Genomic DNA, 19,824 nt, shown 5'->3' with positions numbered 1-19,824 from the left:
AATGCAGATAAAAGAAAAGCGCTATATAAAAGCAAGACCTTTTACCATTTACAATTAGAGATCCGTGTGTGTTACCCAGATTTGGGCCAGGGTCAAATTCAGAGCAAGACTCTGAACCCAAAGTTGGGTTTGCGCCACCTCCAGGCCGCACGTGATGTCATTCACCCAAAACAGCGTCATCAGGCAGCAGGCGCACTTGACAACAGGCAGGCTTGACAACAGCAAGCTGTTCAGCTGTTTTTGGGTAGTAGCAGCTGAAGTGTATCAAGATGTCACAAAAAAGAATTCCATGTTTTTCCCCCCAAAGGTGGTCAGCAATCATAGAGGTAATGGGAATAGAATTTATGTAAAAATGTACAATTTCGAAAAGAGTGTTGCAGCTGGAACTACTCGAGGGAAGTAGCTAATGTAGCTAGCTAGCAGCTAGTTGATATTACATGGGGGAAAAAACAATCTGTTATTATTAGCATCTGTCTGTAAGTGCAATTGTAGTGTGTGAAAATTGTGTACCTAAAAATAATTAAGCTTGGGCTTCTTCTAGAGGGGAAAGTAGCTAATGTATGTAAAGAATAAATACATATGAATATGTAAAGAGCATTAAATGTAAAAAGTAAAAACAATGTAAATACTGTACATGACAAGATGCATGGTTCATTAAACATCTCAATGTTTACTGTTGCTGAATGGTTGCTGTTGGCTCAACAGAAGAAGAAGACTCTCTCGTTCCCTTACATCACTATGTAGCTTAAGGCTCTTCTCTGCTGTTTTGTTTTTTTCATTTTGTTTTTTTTAATGCACCTTTAGTTATGCATCTGTCTTCTGTTATCTGTTATCCTTACTACCTCTGAAATAACACGCAAATATACAATCCACATTGCATTTCCCCTGTCTGTATTTTATCCACTTTATTAACACAGACAGTATACAACCATTTTTTATATTGTGTATTGTTCTATTTTTGTTTCTTTACAGATGTCTTGTTTTACACGTCTCGCTGCTCACATGAGCTGTAAATGAGGTCCCAGGAGACAAGCACAGTGTTCTGAATCTGAAAACAACAGCACCACCTTGTGGCAGGAGCGCCTCCTCTCAAAGGCAGAACATTTTAAATCTGACCACCTCTGATATGTACCGTCTTTTTTCAAAAATGCAATATCAAACACCTGACTGTGAGTGGCAGCTGTGGAAATATTCGGCTTTGCACAAACAATAAAAGCATGGAAATAGCCACTTGTGCAGAAACGTCTAAAAAGTTCAACTGCAGACTCAGCATTTTTATTTATTTATTTGTTTATTTATTTATTTTACCAGAACAATGACAATATTCCTCAGTCTTATGTCAAAAACTTTGCAGTTGACTCTGGCTTTAGTCAAGATGTATGTAATCAGAAATAATTTCCATCACACAATGAAAGCTTGCGTGCAGGAGCAGATTGACACAAAGTCGTGTGAGTTTTGTGACCACGTGAGCACTTTTTTATTTATCATCATTCCATAATAGCTTGATAATGTCATACGTACACATCATATAGCCTGGACACAGAGAGAAGAGCGGTGCCACTGATGCTGAAAGTATTTACAGGCAGGAAGCAGCCAGGAAAACAGAAAATAGAGAGAGCTATCCTTCTTTTCTTTCTCTCCTTTCTTTCTTTTGCCAGGTGTAGCATTTTAATGCATAACATTTCAGTCTCTCTGGTTTAACCACTACGATGTGTTTATCTCTGTACGTGAACTCTGAGCAGGATGTCGATGAACAGCAAACAGATCGGGAGGATCGTAACCCTTCTACTACCACAGCTAACTTGTATTACAGTCAGCAGGTCAGAAACTGAAGCTTACACTTGCTTTCTGGATTAAAACAGAAAATAATGCCCCGACAAAATCATTAATAACGTTGGTACATATAAATCTATGGCAGAAATGCTGCCATATGCTTGCTGTAAACTGGGTGTGCTTGTGTAACGTTTTATTCAAAAATATAAGTTTCTCCACAATAGATGGCTCCATAGTTAGGAAATCCAAAAGGCAATAAAACAACTCAGTCCAAAAAAGGCAATCCAACGAGTTTTGAAATTAGGTGTTGTTACCGGAGGCGAAACAAAGTCTGTTTCATCCATCTTTAAATACATGTGAGTCGCGCCAGTGTTTCAAAGCTCCGCCTATCGAGTTGAATCAGTCAGCTGATTCAGTCTGAATGAAGCAAAGAAATGGTTCGAACATCATCAATCACGTGTTTTTTCCTGATTTGAAGTAAGCTCCAGCAGTGTTTCAGAGAAATATCCTATTGAGCTTGATACATGCTTCGGAGCAGAGGGAACATCACTACCTGTAGGCCACAAACACCGATCAGGCATAAGATTATGACCACCTGGGCACGGGTTTTCTGAAGGTGTCCTGTGGATGTTGTTAGTGAGGTTCTTTATGTCCTGTGGGTTGGGATCCAGTGAATGTGGAGGACAGGTCAACACCTTGTGCTGCTTTTCATGTTTTTTTTTTTTTTTGTTGTTCCTAACGTATTTTAGTGTGTGTGCCAGTGTCAGGCTGCATCCTTGCTATGAAGTTTTGGCCCTTTGTCTGGTGTAGATGGGTGCTATACGTCTAAGTAATGTCCACAACAAACGCAACAAACGGACAACAACAAAAGACAACACAACAGAACATATGACCTGTAAACAAAGGACAACAACCCAGACATCAGAACAATAGGAATACCCAGGCACAGATCAAAATTTGTAACAAACAGGAAAACGATTCTATTGCCAAGAATAAGAAGAGCAATCAAAAGAACACAACACACACACAAACACACACACAGAGTTTAACTGGTGTTTGTTGTCAATTCCACAATATGTTCATAAAAACATTCAGAAGAGAAAACCTAATCTGTTTTCTCATTTTTCTCTCAGACAGTCCAACAACACCAAGAAGAAGAGGCTCAAAGTCACCAGTACCTGAGTCCTGTATGTAGCTTTTAAAGTAGGAATGAAATTAAAGGACCGAAAAAGACACATGGATGAGGATTGGGGATTCTTTTGAGCAATTACTTTGACAAGCTTGCTTTTTAAATCAGTTTGCTTTCATTCACTTATCAGCTTCAGCAAGAAAAAAACAAGATACAATTCTTGAAGATAAGTTTTCATACATCAGTAAAATGCATGTCACTACTGGATAATCTCTATACTTTGTTTTCTTTGTTAATTATAAACAGTGATAGCAGGGTGTGTCGTGTTGTGTGAAAGTGTGATCTCTGCCCATATAGCTTCTTTGTTAATACGCCTATACTACAGAAGAAACTCATTTACTGACTCTATATTTTCCTGTTTCCTGAACTAATATATAAGTCATTTGAGTTTTTCTCTTTGCATATTAAATTTTGACTCAGACTTTGGTGATTTCTTCCTCATTTCTTACATATTTTTATATATTTTCTATATTTCTGGTAGGCCTATATTCTTATGCCCTACACATTGCTCTTGGTTCTGAACACTGATGCACTTTGAGTAGTAGCTGCTGAATGAAGAGTTATCAATAAAGGATTCTGATGAATCCACAAGAGAGAGTCTGTAAACCCCCATCACTCGATGACAGCACTCAAGTCTCATAAAACTATTATTTGATTTGCAGATGAATGAAATGACAAGCCTGTGTCTTAAGTTGTACTTCCTCTCTTTGTCTGGGTTCTCTATAAATGGTCTCGCTTCTCTCTTTGGGTTTTGTGACTTTCCTGTGTCCTCTGTGTTGAGACTTACTCCAGATTGTTTTGGATCATCCCATTTCAATCTGTAGCTTTTTTTTTATTACTTTGTGTGTTCCTGCATTTGCCACCTCCATTTCCCCAGCAGGTAATTTACTGTGTGCCACAGAGAAAGCTTTCCATTAAGATCTCAGGGTTCTGGTTGTGACCGAACTGACTGATGATGCTTGAAACAAGCAAACACAACTGAAGACAACAGAACAAAAACTAGCTCGCTCAAATAAACAAAACAGTTTTATTCACTATCTATTCACATGTAGTGCTGTACTACAAATTTTAGTGACCAGATAAAACACTACATGTGTTGTGTTGAGGTACATCTTTATTCATGTTCATATCTCCTGTAATTATTAGTTGATAAACTTTCTGTTTCTTTGATGTGCAGATTTGCTTCTTGTTCCTTATACACACATCCTGCCACAGGTAACTTAGTGTCCACTGGCTTCACTACTCCTACTCCCATGAAACTGTCTTGGGGGCAGCAGAAGGAGAACACAGTCAAACTGGAGGACGTTTTGACGCAATGTGAGGAGGAATCCTGAAGGGAAAGTTTGCCTGTGAAAAAGCTGCACCTTCCTTGGGGCATCCACTATGTGGACTTAGCTGTCCAGGAGAGCGCCAATATTTATCCAAGCAGGGGTGAAATGCTGAACCCCACATTTGTTGGAAATCAGGGCTCGTGAATTTACTGAAGTCACATGGATAATTCGATCTATGCAACATGTCAGAATCCTCAGTTGAGACGTTTGCAGGGGCAACTGCAATGCTACTGCAGCAAGTACTCTAACATGGAGGACAATTGCTAAGACAGTTTATTTTTATCTCTTACCATCAGACTGAGGGTGTGAAACTGTGGACAGGATATGAGACTACAATGTAAATAGAAATGGTGCCATGTCACTTTTATGCAAAATGCATGCAGAACTAAGAAGTTCTGCATGCATTTTGCATGAAACTAAGTTTCTTTTGTTGAGCTGAGCATGATCCTGGCAAACAGAAATCTAGACAGATTTCATAATAATGTTACCGTACGTAACAGAAATCAAGAGCATGGGTAGAAACAATACACCTGACCATGTGACTTTTAAGCCGAGTGAAGGAAATCCTCTCTTGAATATACTGTATCAGTGCATCAGAATTATTTTCCAACTAAACAGTGCATTTGCTCCTTCTTAACTGCTCTTCTTAGTTTTTGTTTTTACAAAGACTTAGTAAGCGTGTACTGTTGGTATGAGTATTGTATCTTAGCCCATTTTTGTCAAGGTGCTTTAAACCCCTTAAACACTGGGATGTAAATACATTTCACAAATGTGTATAATCAACCTTGTGTCACTGTTTCAGTTTTTTCTCAGTTAGCTGACCATGGTCTCACAAGTGCATCTGATAATGGGTTTACGAAATGACAACAGTGTCTTTAAAAGGTGATATTTACCTCACTCATATGTAAACAACACACAATTCACAGCGATTTCTGTGCTGATTGTAAAGAGACTGATGAAACACTAGATGTCAAGATGAACTTAATGGGCAATGGTGCATTTTAAACCTGGATAATCAGATTTGCTGGGGTGGTGATGATATGTTCAAGGAAATGTTCAAAAATAAAATCGAAGACGTCACAGTTACTGGGACTCTATTTGCTTCTATAGAGGGTATGGCACATCCTGTGAAAAAAAAAAATAAAAATATTTCGAGGTGGTAAAGAATAATAAAACACATTCTGACTAATCATTCTTAACCACCTCCCCCAACACAGGGCTGATGAGACTAAAGTTTCAGTTTGTGCGGTTACAGTGTTGCTGGTAAGTTTAAAAGAAACTCGACAAGTAATTTCTCACCAGGGGGAAATAACAGCAGCATGCGCCTATTTGTCATTTTATTTGCAGGTCTGAAACTCACACAATGAGATGGAAGCTCTGACACGGACTCTGTTTTTTGTGTGCCTTTGCATTCAAGGTATGTTACCTCCTGTTTGATGAATGTTTAGCTGTAATCAAACAAAAAGTAGAGTTAAACACTCTGTTTTTGTATTGTTTTTTGAAGCTCAGTGAATTATGGTGAATTTGCGCTTGTGCTTGCTTAATTTATTTATTGACTCTGTGCTTATTCTATTTCACTGTTCGATGTCTTACAGTTACTCAAACCGATGGCTCGTCTTGGACAGCTAAGGTGCCGACCTCAGTTAAAGGTCTTGTTGGGTCATGTGTGGTCATCCCCTGCTCATTTGATTACCCACAGCCAGAAAATAAACAAGTCTCTAATTACACTGGGATTTGGAACAACGACGCAAATCAACCTATCTATCATCCAGTCAAGGAAAAGATCTTGGAGCAGTATCAAAATCGTACAACCCTGTTGGGAGATATTAGAAACAAGAATTGTTCTCTGAAGATTAATGACTTTCGGTCCAGTGATGGAGGCCCTTTTTATTTCAGAATTGAAATGGAAAACTACGACAAGTATTCCTACTTAAACTACAAAGTTTCCATCTCAACAATTGGTAAGTAAAATGAACAGCCTCAGATAAATACTATATAATGACTGTAACTCCTGTATTTATCTTTTGAATTCCAGTATTGTTATCATGACATTTATTTATTTATTTATTTATTTTTGTAGTTTCTCTGCGTTGACTCCTCCCACTAGTTATATTACTTTGTTACTTAAGAGAAAGGATCTAACGAACACTTGTTACATCTCTTATTTTATGTCAAACTGAACTTGCAACATCACAACCTAAAAATCAAAAAGTAGTTTACAAACTGTGTGGTAACGGATGGTTACATTGTAACCCAGCTTCTCTGAGTGGAGAGACTATCTCTCCACCCTACATATTCCATATGTATGGGGATTGACCCACAAGGGGGCAGCTGATGTGGATTACTCTTTATTAAGACACACCACCTGTGGTGGCTGTGTATTAATTACACCTGTGGCTATATAGCCACTACGCATGCATAGCCTCTCCGGTTAACCTAGATTGGAACATGTTCCAGAGTGGCCACTCAGAGAACCTGGGTTACAATGTAACCGTCTGTTCTCTATCATGTTGAGACTGTCTCTCCGCCCTACATATTCCATATGTATGGGGACTCTGCAGGACACACCGCGAGGAACCACTGTATAATAACAAATAATAATAATAATAAATTAAGTGATTACCAGATCACAGACTCCTACTTCCAGTTCCAGATGTGTGCAGATTTGTGGAAGGCGTGGTTAGTGCGCTCCTATTTCACCTAGCAACAACAAGTACTATTTTCTGATTGGCCGCTGACATTTTTTGGTCGATGATTAATCATCGATTAATTAATCATCTATTCATAGATTACTAGTCTCATTTTAAATCTATGTGCGGCGAGTTTTGTCTTTTGGGCGTAAGAAGTTTTATGTGTGGTGTGAGGGCGTGTTATTGAATGTGTGACAATTGAGAGCCCTGCTTATATTTCAACTGCAAATTCATATTGTCATATAATGTCAATAGCAGAACGACAGGGTACCCTAATAAATGTTGTTGTAGTCTGTACGCAACATTTTCTCATTCATAAAACGCTAAAATCTGGGACATTTTCAGGGACAGCTTTGGACAGGGGGACAGGTCATTCAAAACGTGGGCTGTCCACAGAAATCTGGGATGTCTGGTCACGCTAAAAGAAAAACTCCACAGAACTGACACTTTTGAAAGCCACAAACTTTAAATCCTCACCACACCTCACACTGAGGCAGTCACCGTGTGTGTTATATAATCAAATACATGCCTGTATATTAAAAATTAGCTTAGCTTAGGTCTATCTGCATTTCTGTTTCCAATGCCTGAGCAGCACGCATAATGAGCTGGTGGCCAAGTGGTTGCTCCTGCTCCTCCTCATTTGCCTCCCTGCCTGCTTGACCAGGAGGGAGGTCTTCCCCCTATATATCCTAAATATCCTCCTTATCGGACTGGATGCATTGGACACAGGGTATAGCAGTCTTTCCGCCTCCTGGCCTACCAGGGAGGAGCTGGGGTGCCGGCTAGTAGATTGGGGCAGCCCCCAAGCCGAGAGGGAGGGCCATGTCAGCCCTTCCCTAACCGCACCTGGTGTATAGGGCTGGATGCTCAGGCAGAGCGGCTGGATGCTTTCGAGAGACAACGCTAACCCTGGCGTCCGTCACTCTTGCAGACAGAATAAAGCAATTCATGCATGAGGCGAGGTCTTGGAGGGCCATGCATGCATGATCTACCCCTAAGCAATGCACACACCGCTCATGGCCATCCTCCATTGGTATCTTAACACCACATTCCACACACGTGTGGCTAACAGGACTGGACATTATTCTCCCACAATCAACAACTCCTGCTTGTGAATTGAAATGACTCAGGCCCTGCTGGTATTCAAACCCGGGCCCTACAGGTCTCCAGTCCTTTGAAGTCCTTTAACGAAGTTGGATTTCACGGGAGACCGCTGCCAATATGCACAAACCCCCCCTTTTTTTTCAGTGAGTCCAGCTTCCTGCCTTCTTAACCAGTCTGTCCAGTCTTATAGAGTTCCTTTGATTCATGCTGCCCCCCAAGACTGCAGCATGAAAAAGAGCACTAGCAAACACAGACTGGTAGAACATGAGTAGCATTTCATTACACACGTTGAAGGATCTGAGTCTCCGAAGGAAGAAGAGTCGGCTCCCTTCCTGTACATGGCGTCTGCGTTCACAAACCAGTTCAGTTTGTTGTCGAGGTGCACCCCTATGAATTTATGGGTTTGCACATCTTCAGTGTCCTCCCCTCTGATGCTGACTGGCAGGAGCTGTTGCTTAGACCTCCCAAAGTCTATGACCATTTCCCTGATCTTGGAGGTGTTCAGCATCAGGCTGTTCTTAGTGGTCTAGTCACAGAAGGCCCTTGTCTGGTTCCTGCTATTGTGAAACATGCCACAATAGCTGTATCATCAGAGTATTTTTGAATGTGGCAGGATTTAGACCTGTACTTGAAGTTGGACTTGTACATTGTATGAATGAAAGGTGTCGGAACCGTCCCCTGAGTGTTGCTCACTGCCATTGATGATGTACAGTTCCTCAGCCGCACAAAGTGCTGCTTCCCTGTGAGGTAGTCTGTGATCCAGGAACTGAGGTAGGGATCCATCCCCATTTCCAGCTTGTTCTGGAGGAAGAGGGGCTAGTGTTAAATGCACTTAAAAAATCCAAAAACATTACACACGCACGCACTGTACAAACAAACTTTCAACAAGTACACACATCTGACTGCTTGACCATGGAAATCAAGGAATCCGCGAGGCCATGCACGCGTAGTGGCTACGTGTGCAATTAATGCTCCTTAATGTCTTAAGGAGTAATCCATGTCCCCCCCATGCCCCGTGGGGGTTGGTCCCCATACGTATAGAATATGTAGTGTGAAGAGATAGTCTTGACACAATAGAAAACACTTGTTATTTAGGTTTTTTTTCGTTTGTTTTTTTTTCATTTTCATCTGTTACCTTGTTCCTCATTTGTGCTATTATAATGCATTGATATCCTCTTACTTTAAATAGCTTTGATGGCAAAAGAGAAAAAAAGCAATGTTTGTCCTAGTGCTTGAAATGATATAGGAAATATTGTTTCCCTATGAAGGATGTTTGTGGCCCATGTTTGACTCAGGAGGTAGTTGCTATGCAGCTGTACCAAAACAAGCAATGCCTGAACTAATATAATAGTAATAATACAATAGTTTCATAAATATAGTAGTAAATATAGTAATATAGTATAGTTTCATAAAAAGCAACGCAGTAGAGAAATGTTCTCTATTTGCTACAATACAATTGTTACGGCCCAAGTGCCATTTCTAGTTGTTGTGGTGTGTCGTTCTCCTACCCTGGGAAGTATTCTTTTGTTTTTGTCCCTTCATCCCCTGAGGTCCATTTCACAAAGCAGGTTTAGTGAAAAGTCTGAGTTTCTTAACCCTGAATTGAGGGAAACTCTGAGTTTTACGTTTCACAAAGGGAGGTAACTCAAACCAGAGAAAGTGGGGTAACTCTAGCCTGCTTCAAAGAGAGAGAGGTAACTTAAGCTCTCTGTCAGTTACCGTAGTAACAGACTCTATAAACATAACCTGATCGGGACCAGGTTTTTCCTCAATAAACCTCGAGTTTCTCTCTGTTTCAGCCACATGCCATTTGATTTCCACTTTCATTCATTCAGTCAGCAGGCGAGTTTTGGCGTAGCCTTGTTCTGCCGTCTGTCAAAAATCATTAAAAAAAAGTTAGTAGCTGTATCAGAAGTCCATTAGGCACAGTAGGAGGCGACTTTTTTCACAAGCATGGCATGTCTTTCTGAAAAACGTGTTGAAACGCCATATGAGCGCATTATTATTTCCACTTCGAGGTTGGTGAAAAACGTAGCTCTCAGCTTCCTCATTGCCATGGTGACTTGTCGAATCGGGGCTCCATTGATGCTGGCTTTTTTGAGTTGTGGCGCACGCGCTTCACTCCAGGAGAAACTACCCCGAGTGGATTAAACTAACTCAAATCTGCTGTTCTGGAGCCGAAAACTCAGTTTTCTATCTCAGAGTAGATCAACTCAGAGTTTATGATTAGACTCAGAGTTTGTTGAACCTGCTTTGTGAAACGGACCTCTGGTTAACACCTCCGGAGGAAACAACAATGCAACTTCAGATCTGCCAATACCTACCGTGAGCTTTCTTGTTAAAACAGATGAACCACAACCCGTCACCCTCTCTATGGGTGAGGCGATAAAGGAGGGATACAATGTTTCATCGTCCTGCTCTGTGTTTTACTCCTGCCCCACCTCTCCTCCTGTTTTCAACTGGAGTCACTCCGGAGACCAGCACTTTCACTCAGAGCTGCTCAGTGACGGCCAGTGGAAAGCAACGTCGAATCTGACATTTCGCCCAACCCACGCTGACCGCAAGAAGTCTTTACAATGCAGCGTTCAAATGCACAATGGAAAGCCACTGTACACAGCATCCAAGGTCATTCAAGTGAAATGTAAGTAGTGATGGTGAAAGCAAATGCTTCCGACACCATGGCCTTCATGACTTCGGAAAGATACTTATATAGAAATGTAAATGGATCAAACACAAGTGAATTTTGTCAAATATTCTGAAAACAATTACAACAAATCAGTGCAAAGAAGCGCAAACAAAACAAATGGAGATTGAAATGAGATTGAAATGTGCTAATGCTAAACGTGCTAGTTGTGAAGGAAAAGCTTCCTTATTATATTATGTTAAACATGTCTCTTTGGCCTAGACCTGTTTGTGTTCCTTCCGTAGACAAAACAGGGTTTCCTGGATGACTGACTGTCGCCACAGAGAGTGATAGCCAGTGGTTGACCTCCCACCTAAATTCTCATCTTATATTCCTCCTGGCATGAGGGACGGGGCAGAATGGTTCCGACTCTGAATGCATGAACAGCTGTTACCATTTCTCCTCATCAGTAAACCTTATTTCACTACAAGTCATCTGAGTCTTCTGTGTCATCTTCACCAACCTCATATTTCCACAACACTAGTCATATATTGATCAGCCAGAACATTGTGACCACTGGCAGGTGAAGTAAATAACATTAACTGTCTTGTGACAATCCAATCTTTTACCAGGAAACTTTTGGACCTGGCATTTGTGTGGATGTTTCTTATAGTACCCCCTACCTTGACCAGACCAGGCACCCCCACCCCATTGCAATGACACCCCTTGATAGAGTGTGTCAGGCTGCATCCTGCTTCACACATACACAAACACAGTTTAGGAACAACTCAACAAAACAAAACCCAACAAAACAAAACAAAACAAAACAAAAAAAAACATGTAAAACAGCACTATGTGTTGACTTGGCCCCCCAAAACTGATCAAGAATCTGTGGGGTGATCCACAGACGCCCTCCCTTCAATCCACAGGAGCAAAAGACCCCCATTAACAACATCCTGTTACCAGACACAACAGGACACCCTCAGAAGGCCCATGTCCATTCTCTGATGAGTCACAACTGTTTTGGGGGCACAAGGGAGACCTACACAGTATTAGGAAGGTGGTCATAATGTTATGCCTGATCGGTGTGTGTATTGATGGATGACAATGTCTGTCATGTGATTTGTCTGTGCACCATTTTGGTCCTGACAGAAATCTCAACAACTGTTCACGTAACCAGAATATTGAAACTTCAAACTAGGGGTTGAGCCAATTCAGAGTCGGCTAATATGTGGTGAAAGTGGAGTCGACATAAACTGGTCAATGACGTCACACATCACACAACAGAAAGTAATGCTTTACAGCAATTAAATCTATATTCTTGACTTGAACACATATCATAGCATCGCACACAAAGGAAGCTTTTCTGCAAGGTCATTGAAACTTGAACATAAACTACTGTCGGCCGTAGACCAGGTCGCCACAAACAATGTCAGCCTGATACTTATAATATGCAGCTCTCACTTGGCAAAAAACAACAACAGAAAAACGCTCTACAGCAGCAGCAACAGAACAGAACTGAACGTAAACACATGAACTTCATGATCAATATGTGCTGCAGATGTATTTACCCTCTGTCAACAGCGTCAAAATCTTTTAATTGTACCGCACAGAAGAGAGGATAGTGTAGCTGTGATAAAGTGGTATATATCCAAATCCTTTTCCGTGTATGTCAGCTAATGGTCTGATAACTTGATGATGTACTGACTCCTTCTCTAAGGACGTTTGGTGAAGCTGTTAATTGACTGCCACTGAGAGGATTTGGGCCGTTCCTCCGCTACTGTTAGCGGGTCCTTTTTCTGATGAGTGTGCATTGTTGTGGTAATTTTGGTGAGGATGAGCTTCATCTTAAATGAAGTATTTCCATACTCTCGATGAACCTTTGGTAGTTTGCTGCAGTGATTCACTGGGGTTTTCACTTGTCTTCTCAGAAGCTTTCATGTTGCTATTGTCACATGATCGGCGACTAGTCGACTTCAAGACTTCAGACTCAAACATACAGACTTGAATACAACCTGCAAATAGTTAATGCAATTGTTTTGCAGTTGCTAATGGCCTTCATTAATCCTCCATTATCGACCAGTTGGTACAACCCCTAGTATAAACTTTACTATGAGAAATACTGTGTCTGTAAGAGCACCACATACACACCTACATGTTTCTATGCAGATGCTCCAGTGAATGTGAAGGTTAAGTACAAATCAGATGTGAAGGAGGGACAAACTGTCCACCTGAGTTGTTCCAGTGATGCTAACCCTCGTGTCAGTGGCGTAGAGTGGCACAATGAAACAGGTGCTCAAGTGCACAAGGGATCGACGTACAGCCTTCAAATTGTCTCTAGACACACAAAAGTGCCGCTGTACTGCACTGCAGTTAATGAACTAGGATGAATCAATTCAAGCTCGGTGCAGTTCAATGTGTTATGTAAGTAAATGAACCATGGAAACGTGTTGATGAATAAGATATTTTTTTATTAAAACACGTTATTAATTTGTACATCTTGCTCCTGCAGATGCCCCTGAGATAAAGCATGCCTCATCATGCTCCTCAGAGGGCGACATGGTAAAGTGTGTGTGCATGGCTGAATCCAATCCTTCCAGTATCATCCACTTTGTGCTTTCCAACAAAGTTCACCTTACCGCTGAAGTAGAGCACCATGGCTATCTTACTGTCGGGACTGTGCAGGCTAACGTTGGGTCCTCCACATATGTGCACTGTGTGGCAAACAACATGGAGGGCAGTGCCAACGTCACCCTCTCCCTGCCTGTTAAGAGTAAGAAATACTTTGAATGCAGCATGTTGGTTGTCAGTTCTGTGTCTGGACTCACTCTGTGATTTCTGATTTCAGTTAATATGCTGTATATTTACATTTCCGCTGGAGCAGCCGGAGGTTTGATGATCCTTGTAGGAGTAGTGATAGTCGTTATAAAATGGTAAGTTGCTATAGAAAAATGGATTTATTCAGAATTTTGATCAAATGTAAGTCGACCAAACCTTCGACTCTTCAGTTTGTTCTATATAAAAGCAGAGCACTAAACAAAGGATCAGCAATAAATATTAAAACAAATCAGCGATTTATTAATGCAATGCAATAATGTGGCTTAACAATGATTCAGTAGGTGTCATAAGAACCAGTTCAGTCTTGTAGTTTGCATTACAAGGGTTCAGAGTTTGTAGAAAGTGTTAAATTAAATTAAAAAACAATATTCTGCCAGCAGGAGGAGATCTGGAGACACAGCAGAATGTAACTTGAGCGCCACAAAAGCAGAGAAGGAGTTGGAGCTCTCTGTGCCTCAGTATTCAAGGACACAAAGGTTTGATGTTAATTCACATCAAATACAATCCTCATAGTGTCTTTATATGAACATTTAATAACTGTACACGTTTGCTTTCTGCACAGATCAGTCAGGAAAAGGACCTATGATGACGCGAGATGCCAAAGCATTTATGCCAACATGGAGGTATGTAACTCTTCCTTATACGCTCATGTCAAACGTGCATGCAAGAGGAGACAGAGTGAATTAATGTTGTCTCCTATGCAGGATGAAGCGGACGCGATCTACGGCAACATGTAACGTGCAGAAGGTCAGGTCATGGACACGCTGTTGAAGTTAGAATTGAGGAAGTTGTGAAAAATTGCTATGTGCATCCAAAACATTCCTGTTTTTCTCTCCTGCTGAAATTTAACATTGTTGATGAAGTTTTTTATGCCCATCAATGTGCTTTTGGTTGAAATGATTCTTTTTACTTCTCCAAGACATTCTCATTGTATATCTGATCAAATCGTGTTAAAGTTAAACAGCATTAAACTCTTAAAGCAGCTTCTTTGCAAATGATGATTCTTTAGTTAAATTTTACCCACTTTTTTTTTTTTGCAGTTGACACAAAGCTGCAAGTTATGTTGAAGTGTGCCCTTTGAATTTCCTCTTCAAGTTTGTTTCATCAGAATGGCCGATAAGAACACAGCAGTGAAGGATTGGAGTAAATAGTTTAAGTGACATATTAAGGGTCTTACGAGTTCAGTGTATCTGCATTTATGAATATATGAAGGAAGCACCCTCATCAACCATGATCAGATAATCAGTCACTGATTGGAAACAATATTTGTCAAAGTCAGAAAATCCCCTCTGTGGGTTGAAAGTGAGTTCATGGTAAATTAACAGGAAGGCAAAGAGGAAGAAGGTCACTCACTTGACTGAGACAGAAAATCTCTAAAATTATCGCACATTTTAAAAACGACCACACACTATAGCTTCAGTGCAAATCTAATCCTCCTATCCTCCTGTTGATCAGTAAGTTTGTGGAGGTTTTGGGGTAAAAGTAGTTGCAGGGAATGACCACACAGGAGCCCTGCAGGGCTGGGATCACTGATGGGATGTTTGCTGTCCACTTACTGAAAGACCCGACCTCATGGATGACTAGAAAATAAAGCAGATGTATATTTAAGTGTTAAACAGTCTTTCATGCAACTGTGTTTTAATACTCACCATAAAAAATAAAAGTGAAAGGCACAGCTTAAGCTCTATTCGGATGAAGAAATTAAAGATGTAAAACAGAAAGAATAAAGACAATAAAAAAACATGAGAAGGTGTATTTCTATTCTTCATATCGATAATCCACTCACCTCTGCATTTTCCTGATGGCTGAACTCTTTTACTTGCAGTACTTGTGAGATTCTGTGAAGATCATATTTATAGCCTGGTTTCACCTTCTAAAATGATACATGTTACCACATGTTTGGTTGACAGCTGGAGCAGAAACCTTGGAGCTGTCACGTTGTTGTCTCATTTCTCCAGTATTCAACATGTTTTTACTTTTTGGTAACAAACAAATGAGTACAGAAAAAAAAAAAAAAAAACAAACAGAAGTAATTTGCATTTCTTGCAGAAATGCAGTGTGGATGCCCTCTGCCGAACCGCCCGTTGTGTCTGTGGAAAATTGTGTAGACACACACGTAGCGGCGGCCATCTTGGTCATCGCGCAATGCATTGTAGGAGTCGTAGTTTCCGCCGCTGCCTTCCGCGACATGTGTTTGCAACGGGAGTCTCTCGGTAATTTAAAATAATACTCATTTGCATTCATAACAATGGCTGGATACAATCGATGCGACGTGTGCGGATGTAGCAATGATCGCCGATATAATTCCAAGTAAATGTACATGCTTATGTCCGTAGATGTCTTGTTAAATGTTCTCAATTTGATTAACATGTTTTATATTATGTAACTGTTCTGAACGTTTTGAATGTATGTGTAAAGCTTTGGAAAAATGAAACTGGCGAATCTTGTCATTAGCTTATGTAAGGATAAGAAAACAATTGTGATCATTAAATCATAAACTGTAATTATTTAATATATCATTAACACTGTGCTTATTAATAATCAATCAATTTTGATAAATACCTACGAGCCTTTCAATGGCGTTGCACATGATCTGCATTTTCAATTGAACCAATTTATATAGTATCATAAATATATGTCAGACATTTCCAGTAAACCAAAGGGATTACAAGATCGGTTGAGAATTCAGTGAGTTGTGATGATTGTAATCGTTGATAGACCGCAGCCTCAGTTCATTAATACAGTCAGTAGATACGGTGTTGGTACCAGATGTGTTCGGCCCTAGGATCCGGCGCTTCCTGGTGACGTCACATCATGTCATTTATATTTATATGTTTTTCCTCAAAGTTGTTACAGTATAGACTAGTACAGGAGCAAGGTTAAAATTAGGATCAACATGAATACAAATGTCAACAGATTTATATATTGTAATCTCTGCATTCGTTTAGTTATGGTAGCACATACACAAGGTTACAGTATTGATCTCATGAAAATTCTGATGAACTATTTATAAATTTATGTGTAATTCTTCTGTGTTCTGTCTATTTTTATTTTTGGGAATGAGGGAGAAGACCACGTCATCTGTGTTGTGCCGTTTTTTATGTTTGAGAATGAATAAAACAAAAACCAAACAAACAACAAAAAACGACAACAACGCTTCTCCAGTGTCCAACAATTTATAAAAGGCTTCGAGTCGCACGTTCGCAGACCGAACGTGTATTTGTCATCGTATTTTTTGTCCTTTCTGCAAAATTAAAAATTATGATTAAAACCTTTATTGGGCTATCTCTTCCAAACATATTGTGAAAAATAAATTATACTGGTGTTGTTTATAATTGTAAATAAAAACTTTATTGTGACCTCGGAGGCCGAGCCGAATGAATACGAAGGCCGAATTTTCACGATCATGCATTTGACAGGAAGTGACGCCATCCTGAAGCGCTGGATCCTCGTAATGTATTGTTCGTCCTGTCCAGGCGCTAGCGGCGTTTCTTGACGTCTGTGGACCAGTTGTGGAAGTCCCAGTGCATTAAATCAAACGCATTAAATCATAGCAACCGCTGTGTTTCGGTACACGTACTGCTGAGTGAAATCTCCGGTCGTTAGCTCAGAAGCAGTACGGACAGTTTAGAAACAATTCGCAATGAGTTACAAGGAATTTTTAAACAGACAAAGTCGTTTTCAAGGCTGCATATTGCTAGCGGATTTATTTTCTGACCCAGAGTGCGGCCGTGGCAGGTTCTGAGTGAGGGCTTTATAACAGGCAGCCGCTCTCCCATCTTCCTGGTACCGGAACGTACCATCTTACTTTCACCCCTGCTTGTATTGCGACGGCGACAAACGGGTTTGTCTGCTTTCCGGCAGAAAAATCTGTCTTGTTAAACATGGGTGTTAACGGAGCCGGTAAACGGATTAAATAATTAATATAACGACAATAACAATATAAATAAAAGTATATCATGTACATCCGTAAATGATATAATGATATGATATGATGATCGCAATTGTTTTCGTATCCTTACATAAGCTAGTAAAAAGATACGGCAGTTTAATTTTCCGAAGTTTTACACATACTAAAACGGCTTCATGCACACGGTGTCACGCTCTAAGTAGCGAGAGTCCAGCTCTGACACGGGTTTTTTCGAAAAAGATCATGGTCATTGAACAATGATTGATCAAAAACTATAGTACCTATGAAAACGACGATTAATATAACAATACGAGAGGCTTGTGGCGCTTACGTCGTAATCACGTAATATATGAGCACAAAAAGTAATAGCATAGATGTCGAGAATGAGCGGCATCTGTGAATGTAATTTTCATGTTTATACGACAGAGTTTGCGGGACTAGTTACGTGCCAAAAAAAAAAAAAAAAAAAAAAAACGGGGTAGAAAAATAAAAAAAAATGATAATAAATAAAGATTTGTACTCTCGGGTCACCTCCACTGTCAGGACAGGAAGTAACAGGACATTTAACTGTAGTTTAACTTGAACGCAAAAGCGTGAACTACATTGCGGTAAGTGGCTGCTTTTCACATTCCAGAAAACGAAATGAATGTTTCTTGCTTGTGTTCACCGCTGACTTACCTGCCGCTAATTAACACATACAATATTAATGATGCAAATAACAGCTTGTTACAGCTGTAGTTTCGGTTATTTGTCGAGCTACCTAACGCCAACGGTGGCTAGCGCAGAAGCAGCTATGGTAGGATTAACTTTCTTCGGTGCAACTGTTCATATATCTGGCGGATTTAACATCTGGTTAAGAGTGCAGCAATCAATAAACCCTCCATGAATTAGCTAATGCATTGCAGTGAACTAGAAAACGTGTTTTGCTCAGCTCATGAAGCTCATTTTTAGGGATACATGGTTCTCACAGGATAGTCGAAGTATCAACATATGATTATACAAGAAATTTTCTTGCTACAGGACGTCTACTGAACTGGACAAGGAGGACGTTCCGGTTCAAGTCAGCATGCTGGTGTATGCGCTCAGTAAGGAAGTGGAGCACATACTGAGCTCTTTCACCTATGATGTGGGCAAAAGTGAAGACAAGTTTGATGTCGTTATGGCAAAGTTTGATTTGAGGTTTGGAGACGCAACGTTATCCATGACCAGAGAGCGCAGCATGGGGGAGTGGAGAAATTGTCTGAACACAGAAGAATGGAAAGGTACACATCTGTGTTGATCTAAAGAGACTTAATAAAGCTGTCAAAAGAGAGGGGTTCATTCTGCCTATATCTAATGAGATGATAGTTTAATTGGTCCACAGTTTTCTATGGATGCAGATTCAAGAATTCTGGTAAATCCCTCTGGACAAGGACAGCCAGAGGCTGACCACCTTTAAACACCTTATGGTGTGCTTCCAATGTCTTCCTTTAGGGATCACCAGCACCCCTGACAGAAAAATGGGAGAGACTCTTGGAGGGCTGCAGGGAGTTGCAGTCTGTAAAGATGGCATTGTTGTCTTTGGTAGGGACATCTGTGAGCACAACGAATGCCTGAAAAACGTAATGGAGCACATGGGAAATGGAGGCTGAGGAAGACTGAGTCAAGTGCTGAACAAAGATGGTGTGCAACCTGACCTGGAGAAAGTGTTAGCTATCAATGAGCTCGACCCACCTGAAAGTGTCCGAAAGCTAAGGAGAGCCCTTGGCATGATAAATTATCTGGGGAAATATATTCCCAACCTTGCCACTTTATGAACTGTTAAGATCAACATCTGCCTGGATCTGGGGTCCCGCACAGCAGGTGGCCTTCGACAAAGTCACCTACCTTGATGTATTAATGCCAACAGGAGCACAGTAGTCTCAGTGGATGCTAGCAGCTATGGAGTTAATGGCGTCCTGTTGCAGCTCCATGGTGAAGACTGGAGACCAGTGGCATTCTGTTCGAGACAACTGAGTGATGCTGAGAAAAGATACACTCAAATACTAAAGGAGTGTCTGACATCTGTGTGGGTGTGTGAAAGATTTGAGAAATACCTCTATGGCCTGCCTGCATTTAAAGTCATTACAGACCACAAACCTCTCATTGCACTGATGACCTCTTGATATCTCGACAACACACCAGCACGCTGCCTTCTCAGACTTCTCATGCGGCTGATCAGGTTCAACTTGGAGGTGGAATATGTACCGGGGGAAAAAATGGTTGTTGTGACATGCTGTCCAGGAGCCCACAACAGAGAATGGAGCATAACAGAGACAGACACTGATGAGCAACTCCAAGTGTTAGTCAGATAAATTAACAGTGGGTGGCCTAAACACATGAAAGAC

The 19,824-nt window shown here is 40.6% G+C and overlaps 1 protein-coding gene across 2 annotated transcripts; it reads left to right on the top strand.

Annotated features, from left to right (window-relative positions):
* Positions 1 to 5,633: 5,633 nt before the first annotated feature.
* On the top strand, positions 5,634 to 14,305 carry LOC125016545 (sialic acid-binding Ig-like lectin 12). 2 transcript variants are annotated; one of them, XM_047599086.1, is made up of 7 exons: positions 5,634 to 5,710; positions 5,889 to 6,254; positions 10,435 to 10,728; positions 13,223 to 13,483; positions 13,559 to 13,643; positions 13,929 to 14,024; positions 14,111 to 14,305. In XM_047599086.1, the coding sequence occupies exons 1-7, from the start codon at positions 5,662 to 5,664 to the stop codon at positions 14,283 to 14,285; spliced, it is 1,326 nt and encodes a 441-aa protein (XP_047455042.1). In that variant the 5' UTR covers positions 5,634 to 5,661; the 3' UTR covers positions 14,286 to 14,305. The 2 variants fall into 2 exon arrangements, with proteins under 2 accessions (XP_047455042.1, XP_047455043.1); XM_047599087.1 differs by having other exon boundaries at positions 13,926 to 14,227.
* The last annotated feature ends 5,519 nt before the right edge of the window (positions 14,306 to 19,824 follow it).

Source organism: Mugil cephalus, chromosome 11, assembly GCF_022458985.1.
Source record: "Mugil cephalus isolate CIBA_MC_2020 chromosome 11, CIBA_Mcephalus_1.1, whole genome shotgun sequence".
NCBI lineage: Eukaryota > Metazoa > Chordata > Actinopteri > Mugiliformes > Mugilidae > Mugil > Mugil cephalus.
This window is presented reverse-complemented; position numbering and strand designations above follow the sequence as displayed.